This window comes from Microchirus variegatus (genome assembly GCF_963457635.1).
Source record: "Microchirus variegatus genome assembly, chromosome: 10".
Classification (NCBI taxonomy): Eukaryota; Metazoa; Chordata; class Actinopteri; order Pleuronectiformes; family Soleidae; genus Microchirus; species Microchirus variegatus.
This window is the reverse complement of record NC_139811.1, coordinates 4,255,589-4,268,459: the sequence shown is the minus strand read 5'-3', so window position 1 is coordinate 4,268,459 and position 12,871 is coordinate 4,255,589. Positions and strand designations below refer to the sequence as shown.

At 45.3% G+C, this 12,871-nt stretch overlaps 1 protein-coding gene across 1 annotated transcript; it reads right to left on the bottom strand.

Annotated features, from left to right (window-relative positions):
- Positions 1-2,693: 2,693 nt before the first annotated feature.
- Positions 2,694-8,946, bottom strand: LOC310933530 (homeobox protein Hox-B8a; the record flags this gene model as incomplete). The annotated part of the gene is made up of 2 exons (XM_083897040.1): positions 2,694-3,115; positions 8,514-8,946. The coding sequence occupies 2 exons, from the start codon at positions 8,944-8,946 to the stop codon at positions 2,694-2,696; spliced, it is 855 nt and encodes a 284-aa protein (XP_083753166.1).
- Positions 8,947-12,871: the final 3,925 nt, after the last annotated feature.

The window sequence follows — 12,871 nt, the reverse complement described above, 5'->3', positions numbered from 1 at the left end:
CCGGAGGAAACCCACGCACACACGGGGAGAACATGCAAGCTCCTTGCAGAAAGGCCCTTGTTCCGAAGTTGTTCCAAACGGGGCTCAAACCCAGGAACCCGGGTCTTCTTGCTGCAAAGGCAAGAGTGCCAACCACTACACCACCAACCGTGGGCCCCTCCTCACATCCATTTCCTAAAAAAATCCTGCCCCCTGAAGTTTACTCTACGTCTGGAGAAACCGGAGCACGCGGGAACATTGAGCGGCGCTCTGACAACACTGAAGGCTTCAGCCACTTCTGTGAAGTCCGCACGAATACGAATGTGCAAACGTGCACACGCCGTGTTTGATCTGCCCATATGGAAACGATCCAACCTGGAGTCGTCATTGTGATGATGATGGAAGGCAGTGTATACAGGCCTGTAATAATGTAAGTGGAGGTGGAGGACCGGGCCATAAATAAAACCATGTTTGGATAGGGTTTAGATTGTGTGTGCGTGTGTGTGTGTGAGTGTGTAGGTTTTAAGTGTGTGTCGGTGGATTGATGTGGGTGTGAGTGTATGTGTGTGTGTGTGTGTGTGCATATGTGCGGAGAGCAGGACTTCCGAGTCAAGGCTTTAAATGTTTGGCCTCGTGAACTGAACGGTTTTATCAGTCTGGGTGCTGACAGAGAGTACGCCAGAGAAGAGGAGGAGGAGGAAGAGGACAAAGGGAGAGAGGAGGTGAAGGAGAAAAGTGTGTGTGTGTGTGTGTGTGGGGGGGGGGGGGGTCCTAGAACTGAGGGGGGGCTGAAAAACACCAAAACATGTCTGTATCTTTTGAATTAGGGAGTTCTATTGTGTAGGAGATAGCAACCAAAGTGGATGCTGATATATTGAATCAATTAAAGTTCCTGTGTTCCTGTTTCTGTGTATCGTGGCCCTTCCATATACTTGAATGAACAATGAAGCCCACTTAAGACCTCTCCATACTTTCGGTCTTCCGTGTCAGATTCACATTCTAAAAAAAAAAGTCGGTCTGGCACATACACTACTGTTCAATAGTTTGGAGTCACTTGGAAATGTCTGTATTTTTGAAGGAAAAGCAAGTGGTAAACGACTATTCTAGCTGCAAACGTGTGTTTTTTTAATGAAATATGTACATCGGCGTATAGAGGCCCATTTCCAGTGTTTGCTAATGGTGTTAGAAGGCTATTGGATGATTAGAAAACCCTTGTGCGATGATGTTAGCACAGCTGAAAACAGTTTTGCTGGTTCTTTGACGAAAGGGTGCAATTGAAAATGTTGAATAAAAATCATTATTTCTAATCTTGTCAATGTCTTGACTATATTTTCTATACATTTTTCAACTCTTTTGATGAATAAAAGTCTGACTTTTATTGGAAAACACAACAATAATTATATACGTAGGTGACCCCAAACTTTTGAACGGTAGTGTTTGCATAATCTGATCCCATTTTCTATTGCTTTCCAGAAAACTGACTTACTTATACGGGCATGCGGTCATTTTACGTCATCCTGACAATAAAAGTCAGTGGATGCGGAAAGTATGAATCAGCTTTTATGCTTCAAAGAGTCAAAAAGAAACTTCAATGCATGGACTCTGGGTGTTTTTACGGTCCCCCCAAGGCCACAAAAACCCTGGTCACACCCCTGACACAAACATTGACCCCTTGTGACTCATCATCTCCACATTCAATGCAAAAAAGCAACGTCTTTATTGCATTTTTTCTCCTTTTTATTCTTATGAATGTTCTTTTTTTTTTTTTGTTCTTATAATCTGCACTGTGCGCATGCTTTTTACCCAAAAAAAAAAGAAGAGGAAAAAAAGGATGACAACATAAAACATAACACCATCGATCAAAGAACGAACTAAAACGACAATTAGAAGTGTGTAAAAAAGAGACCCGACCCACTAAAATGGCATAAATAGGCAGTTTCATGTTGTTGGAAATTTCATTAATTGCTACGTCATCATCATCATCATCATCATCATCATCATCATCTTCAATCATTACCATAACAACAACAACATATAAGTGAGAAGTACAGTAAAAAGTGCACCATCATCATTTTTTAACTTAAAAACTATACAGCTGCCAAAGATAAAATTGTTAATGATAAACTTCTAACAATATAGAAATGTTTCCACGATAATTGTTCCACAAAGAAATGAAGCTATAATTTTTCTTTCTTTTTTTTTTTTTTTTTTTTGTTTCTTTAAACACTATTGTAGGCTATGTTTGACTTAGATTGACCCCGCCCCCTTTACTGCCAATCATGTTATTTTCTCCTCTCTTTTTAAAAGTTCATGTTTTTTTGTTGTTGTTTTTTTTTTTTTTGCTTCATTGCGTCTTTTTTTTTTGTTTGTTTGTTTCATTTTTCCCCGCGGTTTTTCGAGAGAGTCAGCAGAACCAGACAGAGTGAGTGCGAGGCCCCTCCAGTCCAGCTCGCCTCACTGGCAGCCATTTTGGAGACCGTTTCCTCGCATCGGATTGGATCCTGGAGACAGCGGGGCAGTCCAGTAAGGGCCTCAAGTAAGAAGAAAACAACAACCCCCGCCCTCACCCACCCTCACCCGCCCTCACCCCATTCCTGTCCGACATTTACAACCCCATTGTGTACCCCCCCCCCCCCTTCCTCCCTCCTCCCATTTTTTCCTCCCCTCCTCAACTCCTTTCCCCCCCCCCCCATTGAAATCCACCATTTTCCTCCCTACATTTGCTTATGGGTTTTCTCGCAGCAATCCTCACTCACTACGGGGGGCTGCTGTGGACCCGCGGCCACCGCGACCGCCACCACCGCCACTGAGCTTCCTCCTCCTCCTCCACCGCCTCCTCCTCCTCCTTCTCCTCCACTTCCGCTGCCCTCCCGCAGTTCCTTCTCCCGCTTTTCCCGCTCCACCGCCTCCTGCTCGCTCCTGCTGCTCGGGAACTTGTCCTTGTTGTTCTCCTTCTTCCACTTCATCCTGCGGTTCTGGAACCAGATCTTCACCTGCCGCTCCGTCAGCGCGAGCGCGTGCGACACCTCGATGCGGCGCTTCCGGGTCAGATAGGGGTTGAAGAGGAACTCCTTCTCCAGCTCCAGGGTCTGGTAACGGCTGTAGGTCTGACGGCCACGCCTCCTGCCCGCTGCTGCTGGGGAGGAGGTAAAGTTATTAGAGACAGATCTGAAATTCTTCTACATCTTAGAGACATAAAACACCAAGCACGTGATGGTCAATCATAAACTACCCAGAAAGAAAACGTGTTATTTTTTTGAGGGCTTTGTAGGTAAATGACAGCAATATCTGATGTCCATTAATTTAACGACTGGCCATAAAATCCGCAGAAGGTCAGACAGTAATGAAAAATGAATAAATAAGTACAGACCCAACTTGTCTCAAAGATCATTCATCCCCATATTCTATTGTTATTTGTTGTTGTATTTTTTAGGAGGAGAAAGAAAAAAAACAATAGAAATGTCATTGTACCTGGTTTAATAATAATGACAATGCACGTGATTGTGATGTGGATTCTGATGAGTGAGCGCGTGCATCTGGATTATTCCACTAATGCTGTCACTGTGGAAGTGGAATAAAGGTCAAAGGTCAACGTGCAGCATTTAGAAAGTTTAAAATTAGAATAATATATATATATATATATATATATATATATATATATATATATATATATATATATGTGTGATGTGTGTTTTTAAAGGAAGAAGCGCCCGTTTTAAGTTGAGTAAATGTGATGTAAAAATCATTTGATCCTCATGTGACTTTAATGTCCAGGAGTCCCATAAAACACACACACACACACACACACACACACACACACACACACACACACACACACATTTTACGACTACTACTACTACTACTACTCCTCAGACATGAATCCACCAGGATCACAGTAAAAACTCTCCACACACACACACACACACACCCACACACGGAAAACAGAGAGACTGACAGAAGTGCACATGAATATTTGATGCTGTAAATACGCCGTAAACACTTTTAAAGTACATAAATAATCCAGACGAACACATGCTATATATATATATATATATACATCCATATATATTTCTATATATCAGAAGCGGCCACGTGCCAAACCGTGGAGAGTGAATATAGAGACAAATGACAAACACCAGGTAAAGTAGTCCACTCTCTCTCTCTCTCTGTGTGTGTGTGTGTGTGTGTGTGTGTGTGTGTGTGTGTTTCTCTGACGCAACATAAAAACGCTTAACACTTAATTAAAAACACACACACGAGACCAGGTAAGACCTTTTAAGGTTTTTTTTAAATACACAGTGGACACATGGAATTAATTACGACTGTTTGCAGTGAATAAGCTGTGAAATATTGTTATTCGACAACACCTTGATAGAAAATGAAGTGTACAAAATATATATATATATATATATATATATATATAATCACGCCACTCATGGATCTATTAAAAATCTGTAAAAACATTATATTAATAATAATAATAATAAAAGAAATTATAAAAATGCTGCGTGTCACTGCTGTCGCGTTTAAAACGAACGCTGCACTGCTATGAGAATAAAACCGCCTCATTACAGACGCTACAGAACGTTTGTGTGCAATAATCATATTTTAAGTGTCTCTCTCTTTTCTTTTCTTTTCTTCTCTTTTTTTTATTATCGTTAAATAAATAAAACTGTGATGTAAAAGAAAATGTGTTGCCTCTAAAATGTGATTGGGCACAATTGGAGAGTCGATTAGTGTTAACAACTGTTTAAATAAAACACAGTCTATCTCACAAAGAGACCAGGGTTTTAATGTTTGGTGCGTTATAATTAAAAATATATATTTTTGACGATTAGGAACGTGTTTTTTTTTAGACAACACATAGGGAAAATAGTCGTTTTGCAACTGCAAGGTTGTTGTTTTTTTCCGTTGGTAAAGTCAGAGCATAAACATGTGCGCAAAAACCACATCCACACATCTGAATATGAACACATCAATGTAAAAATAGGGATTTCTCTGTAAAGAATACGCTGCATTGTATCCATAATGTTATATAACACACAAAGTCCATCTCTTTTCCCCCCTCGTTCTATTTTTCTAGCCCCTGCAGGACATAGTAGAGTCTGAATTAGATTAAGGAAGTGGACTTTATAATCGCATAAATCCACAGTTTAATCCATCTGCGCTGATCACATCGTGGAGCCCGAGGCGTAAGAGTCTGGTAGGTATATATATATATATATATATATTTAAATATATGGTGTCTATAGGCACACACGAGGACTGCTCCTACCTTTAAGAAACAAAAGAAAGTGAGCATATATAGTTTTTTTCCATGTATGACCACAGAGCTGCTATTAATACTGCGGGAGGGATGAGGAGAAGACAAGGGGAGTCTTTATGATAAAGCCCGGACTTGTGTAAGTGATGTAAATGTCTTGTATGTGTTATCTGTCACGCGGCTGGCGCCGTGATTTCGTGCTGCACGGAGACGAAGAGGGGAAGTGGGCGCCACATTCGCTGCTGTCACCAGCAATGAATTAAAGGAAATGGGAAACACTTTCCTGGATAAAATAACAGCACGGGTCGCTTTGATCCGAAGGGGGCTCGTTTTTTGACGGAGGGAATTTAACCTCCACAAACCCCCTCCCCTGGCTGCGTCACAACATCACAACCTCCTCTCCCTAATATCAAATATGTAGATCAATGAGAGATGAATAATTTCTTTCATTTTCCTGCGCTAAACGGCGTCACGCTGCTTTATCGCGGAGAGGAATTGATACACGCCATTGGGATGATGAGACATTTTCTAATATGAAGCCAATTAAATATACGCGTGGCGCTTGTCCGTTGACATTTTGGAGGAAGGAGAAACGACAGATGCCAGCGAGAGCCGAGGCAAGAAAAAAAAAAAAAAAGAAAAAAAAGAAAGACGTGCACTCATTCTTCAGCCTAATCAGATTTTCATTCTCTCTTTTATTTTGATCCATGTTTAAGGTCGTAGAGAGAGAGAGAAACCGCGGCGATGAAAGTCGTAAAACGCGCTCATATTCAGAGAAAGTCGGATATTAAAACCCGCAGCTCGGAGGCTCGGGAGTATTTCAGCACATATTCAGCTGAGCGGCGGCGGCAGCCTCCGTCACTGCTGCGCGGGGTTGTAACATAAAAAAAAGGTGTGGAGGTACTTGTCTTTATAATACAAATTATGAAATGTGGCCCCTCATTAAAGGGAAATTTCCGAGGTAAATGTGATAACGCGCCTCCGCCGCTGCGCTCCATCCTCCCGCTACAGCCATAAAAATCCCGCCCGCCTTTTTCTGCTATTATAACTAATAAATCCTTGCACCGAGAAAGGACAATATCCCATTGAAGCGTGCACGCGGGGCTGTAACTCTGTGCGCACACAAAGCGTCCCAGGACCCACAATTGCGTTCTTTTTTTCCTGTTTTCGGTCAAATGCATGGATGAGCTTGAGCGGAGCTGCTTCACCCTAGTGGCTCTAAACCTATAGCATCTTTACCATCCGAAAATTATGAGCCTCATCAAACGTCTAATCACTATCATTAATGCTTAAAATCGAGCTGTAAGCCTTTGAGGAAGTCGCTTCTTTAGCACCAGGATCGTGCGTAAAAGCTGGGGGATGAGTTAGAGAGCGCAAATGTTAGACAAGTGCCGGTGAAATAATAAAAGAGAGACTTTAAAGATGTAAATGGTGACAATTTACAGGCAGCACGCGCAGGAAATGCTTCATCACATACAGCTGAGAGAGCCACTGAGGAGAGGGGAGAGGGAAAAGGTGCTCATATCTCATAGCAGGCGCGCGTGAAGACCACACAAACACATAGCTGGGTGTTAGCTTAAAGCAGGTGTGTGGAAGGAACACACACACACACAAGTACACACACACACTACCCTGTGTGTTTGTTTAATGTATGTATTGTGTTTCTATTTGATGCTCATACTCATGAAAAGTCCTGGACCAGGACCATAACCATGTCTGCAGTGCACTTCAAAATAAAATAAAATATGAAATACAGCCAGAACAGGGGTGATAAAGTGTGTGTGTGTGTGTGTGTGTGTGTGTGTGTGTGTGTGTGTGTGTGTGTGTGTGTGTGTGTGTGTGTGTGTGTGTGTGTGTGTGTGTGTGAGTGTGTGTGTGTGTGTGTGTGTGTGTGTGTGTGTGTGTGTGTGTGTGTGTGTGTGTGTGTGTGTGTGTGTGTACATGCACACAAATACACCCACCACAGGAAATATGGGCTCAAGCAAAATAGGCTATACTATACATGTCAATCCAACCTTTCTCCCTTTCTCTCTCGCTACACACACACACACACACGTATATATACACACATATACATATATACATATATATATATGTATACATACATATGTGTGTAAACAACATTCTCCTGATTTTGATCATATTCCTTATGTAATCCTCGTGCAATCCACATATGTGTGAACATACACACATGCACGTGCACAGTGTGTGTGTGTGTGTGTGTGTGTGTGTGTGTGTGTGTGTGTGTGTGTGTGTGTGTGTGTGTGTGTGTGTGTGTGTGTGTGTGTGTGTGTGTGTGTGTGTGTGTGTGTGTGCGTGTGTGTGTGTGTGTGTGTGTGTACATATAAGACATACAAGACACTAAAGCGAACCAGAACCACGCGGAAACGATTCTCACGCGCATGGGGAAGAGGAGGAAGAGGAGGAGGAAGAGGAGGAAGAGGAGGGAGACTGATTTTAATATTGGAGTTTAGGGGACGAGAGGTCAGAGGTCACACACGCTGTGAAGCGGCTGAGGGGGACAGGAATATATACCTGCGTTTGTCCTTGTTGTACACATGTATACCCGCACTCACTCACTCACTCACTCACTGCTGCAAACCCCTGTGGGAACACTGAGCTGAGCTGAGCTGCAGCTGACCACCGTGTAGCCAAACAGTGCCGGAGACCTGAAGGCAAAGTCGTAAAAATGCTCAGGGAAGAAGAAGGAAAAAAAAAAAAAAAACAGTAAAAGTTGAACCCGAGTCAAAGAGAATCAGAGCTGCGAGTGTAAATCAAACAACTCTGTCTCAATCTGAGCTGCAGTGTCTCAGTTTTGAGGGTTTTTTGCTCATAAAGAAGTTCATTACTCTCCCCTTTCATCAGCTCCTCTCTCCCCCCCCTCCCTCCGTTTATGTGTGTGTGTGTGTGTGTGTGTGCTCCTATATCTCCTATATGTCGATTCTCTCACTACTTATATGACCAGTTAGTGCAATTAAACCTTAAAGTCATTCACAAGTTTTTTTTGGTGCCGCCAATAAAACCATAAACGTGCTTTTGTCTGCGCAGGAAGCGCTAAATGCCCTCCTTTAATTGCTGCTTTTAAAGCCACATTTTTAACCCCCACTGCACAACTTTCTCTCCCTCACTCTGTGACTGTCTATATATTCTATAGGATCACTGTAGCTGCTGGGACCATTCTGCACGCTGTTGTGTTTTAAAAGCTCAAGCTATAGTTTGGTTTAAAAAAAACAACAACAAGGAGTATAAGTCGGTGCACCCGCGTCCTCACCTTGCGGCCTCATCCAGGGAAACAGCTGCGTGGGTGAGGGGCTCTGCTCGGTTCCCTCCGCGTCCTCGCCGCTGATCCCCGGCGCGCCCCCGAGCTTACAGTCGCTGTACTGGACCAGGTCCGTGTCCTGGGCCCCGAAGAGCGTCTGTCGCTGCAGGGCGTCGTATCCGTAGAAGTTGCCCGGCTCGCCGTGGCATGTGACCGCGCAGGGGCTCTGCTGGTACGGGTTGCTGGGCAGCGTGGAGGCGCTGTGGTGGTAGAAGTCCTGGATCTGCGGGGCGTGCTGGAAGGTGGCGCCGGAGCCCGGGCCGTACACCACGGTGGGCCGGCTGCCGGCCAGGTCCTGTGCGAAGCCGCACTCGTAGTAGTTGGGGCGTAACGAGTCCCCGCTTTTATATTTGGAGAAGAGCGAGTTGACGAAATATGAACTCATCTTCTCGTGTTGTTTGTTGTTGTTTCAGTTTGTATTTTCGGCTCGACAAAGAGTCAGAGCGAGGGGGTGGGGGGTGGTGGGGGGCTGAAGGAAAACGACCGGCGGCGGCGGCTCTCGGTTCTGTTCTTTTTCCTCCTTTTTTGCGTGTGTTGTGCGGTTTGAGGCACAAAAAAACACCCCCCACACAAAAACCAACCCACGACACACACACACACACACACACACGGAGACACGGGGACACGGAGGGGGAGGGAGACTGGGACAGAGTGAGGCAGGTCTGCCTGTGCCGGTGTCGGTCACCGCTGCTGCTGCTGCTGCTGCTGCCGCTGCTGCTCGGCTCTTTCCCCCCGCTCTCTCGCGGCCACAACAGACGAGCCGCTCGCGCTGTGAGTGACGGAAACGGCAGCACAGCCAGTGCAGCCGCCACCACCACCACCACCACAACAACAACAATAACAACAACAACAACAATCACACCGATTCCATAAAATCTCCAGCGAGGAAGAAGAACAACAAGAAGAAGAGGAAAAAGAAGAGGAGGAAGAAGGTGGAAGAGGAGAGGAAGAAGAAGAAGTAGAGTAGGAAGGGCTCGTGCGCATCACAATTCCGGTGTTAGCGCTGTAAAGCGGGAGCCCTGTCGCGCTCTCAAACGGGTTTTCCGTGATTTACTCCTCTGCAAATGAGTTGTTTCATATTTTTTCTCCCTCTCTCTCTCTCTCTCTCTCTCTCTTGCTCTCTTTCTCTCTCTCTCTCGATCTCTTGTTCTCCCTTCCTCTCTCTCCCTCCGTGTGGTGCGCAACCCCCCCTCTCTATCTCTCTCTCCTCCTGGTCCTAGTGTGTGTGTGTGTGTGTGTGTGTGTGTGTGTGTGTGTGTGTGTGTGTGTGTGTGTGTGTGTGTGTGTGTGTGTGTGTGTGTGTGTGTGTGTGTGTGTGTGTGTGTGTGTGTGTGTGTGTGTGTGTGTGTCGGATTCAGGGATAATTTGCATCTATTATCAGCTCTTCATCCCATTGGCTTTTTGCGCGCACCAGCACGCGCACACACGCACACCCAGAGAGAACCCATTACACTTTTTCTTTTTCTGTTTTTTTTTTTCTTCTTCTTCTTCTTCTCCTTCTTCTTTACGCCTCTGGCCACGCGCGCCTGTGTTGGACCGCTTAGATGAGATTCTCCCTCGGCGTCGTGCGCGTGCGTGCGGCGCGTGCGTCTGTGATAGTGCAAACGCGAGTGAAGGATGGAGAGACTCAAAGGAGGAGGAGAAGAAAACAAGAAAGAGAGATTGGGGGTTGGATTGGATGCTTGATGAGAGTTCCGCGGCTTCGCAATGTGATCAAATGTACATAAGCACACGCGCGCGCGCGCGCGCACACACACGCACGCACGCAGCCATAACTCTTTCCAAGCCAAACAAAAGGGGGCATTTTTATTGTTTTTTTTTTTCTTCTTTTTTTTCAAAACTTAAAAGCTGAGATTGAGGCAGTGGAGGTGTCTCCACCTCTTCTTCTTCTTCTTCTTCCTCCTCTCCCTCGGTCTCATTAATTGCTCCTTCACATTTTCTCCTCGCATCCTTTGAGACGAGAGCGAGGCTGCATGGGAATGAGGCCCGAAAATGTCACGCAACATGGGGATATGAAAGGGGGGAGGAGGGGGGGAAGGTGGTGGAGGGTGGAGAGCTGTGGATCCAAGCGAGAGAAAGAGAGAGTCGACAGGGTTGTAGACGACTCTCTAAATGATATGGCTTTTAACAAGTGCCCGCCTATAAATGTAATTGAGGTTTTTAAAAGCCCCCCAATTTTACTTGTGAGAGCCTCTCTTACATTCATGGCTGCTTGTGCTGCTGCTGCTGCTGGTGGTCAGCTGCGAGCCGCTGCTCCCCGATTATGGTAAACTTTCATAAATATGCTCCCCATAAACACGTAAGGAGGACTAGGGAGGGTAATATCCCAGGACAAAGTGGCTGTAAACGCTTTAACAAACTATGAGGCTCCATAAAGCGGAGGGGGCCATGTTTGCTTGTTTACGTCCTCGCGGCAGATAGAGACAGAACGTGAACGGGCTTCTTCTTTCTTTCTTTTTTTTTCACGTTTTTACGACGCGCCCTTTTGCGCGACCGGAGGCCGTAAACGCCTCATTCTCGACCGGGTATTTAATTGCCATTTTCGCCCTGTTTTCCATACGGCTGCTGATCCTCCCTGCCTGTTTTTTAGCAAAGGTACAGAGGGAGGGTTCTTCTAACGAGGGATAAGTTGTGAGAGAAGGTTAAGCTCGGCCTTGTAGAACAGCCGGGGCTCGTAAAAAGCAAGATGGCCTGAAGTGCAGCGATTAGACCCCAAAAAAAAACAGACCGAGTTTAAACCCAGCTCCAACATATCCATACCCACCAATCACTGAGGGTGGAGCAGGTAGACAGGTAGAAAAAAGGAGGGAGTTCATCTTCTGATTCTCGCAATATCAGACTGTTTCAGTGACGCTCGCATTCTCCAGATTACAAAAAAGAAAGAGAGAGAGAGAGAATGCCATTACCAGAATTTAATTGATGGAATTACACAGCGTTGATACAAGAGGCACAAATGTTGCCAGCGGCCGCGTGAATTACAGACTGTGTTGTGGTAAATCAGCTGCTTGTGCGCGCGCTACGTTCCCGAGGAGTAATTGCCGCAGTATTTCCCAATTTATTACCCAGAATGTGATCTTATTGAAACTTTCACAGCGCCGTGTTTCACACTTCCACTGAGGACTTGTCTCTCGCGTGATGTGTTGAGATTTGAGAGTCTGGCATATGTTGGGCTCACCCACGTTTTCTCCTTCTTCTTCTTTCTGAGGCAGCTTCCAAGTGTGCGCACATCTCCGGTGTCAAAGTGAGAACCCTAAATTAGGCAGACACCTGTCATTAGGTCATTCCTGTGGAGTTACAGACACACAAACATCAAACCGCCTCATTAGAGGGACGTTAGAGACGCACGGATGCGCAGGAAATGCGCATTAGAAGCTCTTGTGTCTTAACCTATTGCACATTTTGCGTAAAAATCCAGTGGCGCACGGCTAAGGCCTCATTCAGTACATGTTTGTCTTTTTCTGTGCGCATTTTTTTCTTCTTCTTCCTATTATGCCTGCATTCATATATCGCCACGACACGTTGAAGGTGCGTGCGTCCTTACTGTGATTTCTGGAGCAGAAGAAAACATAAACATTTCCTGTCAACCTATACATTTCCTGCACGACCGTGTGGGGCTTATTACTTTCCAAGGCCTCCTCCTCCTCCTCCTCAACCCCTTCCTCTCCATCCTCTTGCCATGTGCGCACTGGAGCTGAAAAAGCTGCTCCCGAATGGTCAGGATGTTCTGCAGCAAAGCACGAAATAAAATAAAAATGAATAAAGGTAAATAAAATGAAAGAAATGGTCTCGTCACCTCACTTCTGATTTAAAAAACGGTTTAAAAAAGGCCCTCAAAACACATTACGAGGAGGCACACAGCCACTTTGACCCCCTTTGAAGGAACCCTGGTGGTGCCAGGAATGGCTTCATCGGTGGAGCACGCGCGCCATCAAGCGGTCGTTTGCGGGAAGGCAACTGGAGCTGAATTTGGGGGGAGGGGCACGGTGGATCTCTGGATTATTTAAGTGCGCACATAAAAGCGAAACAAGCTGTTTTAAATTGAAACTGCGTGTTGTAATTGGAGAAGGAAAGAGCGAGAGAGAGAGAGAGAGGGAGTGAGGGTTGGGATTTTAGAGCGAGAAGGGGAAGATGGAGGCGGTTACATCCAAGTGTCTGATTTGGAATATGTGGTGGGAAAATAATCCAAAGTCTCCTCGTGCTGATACATTTATGGGCCCGGCAGTTTGAACTGTGCTCACTGACTCTGAGCAAATATGTGGATAAAGAACGAGGCCGCTTCCGGTTACATTTCCTCCCTGTGTTTGTCCAAG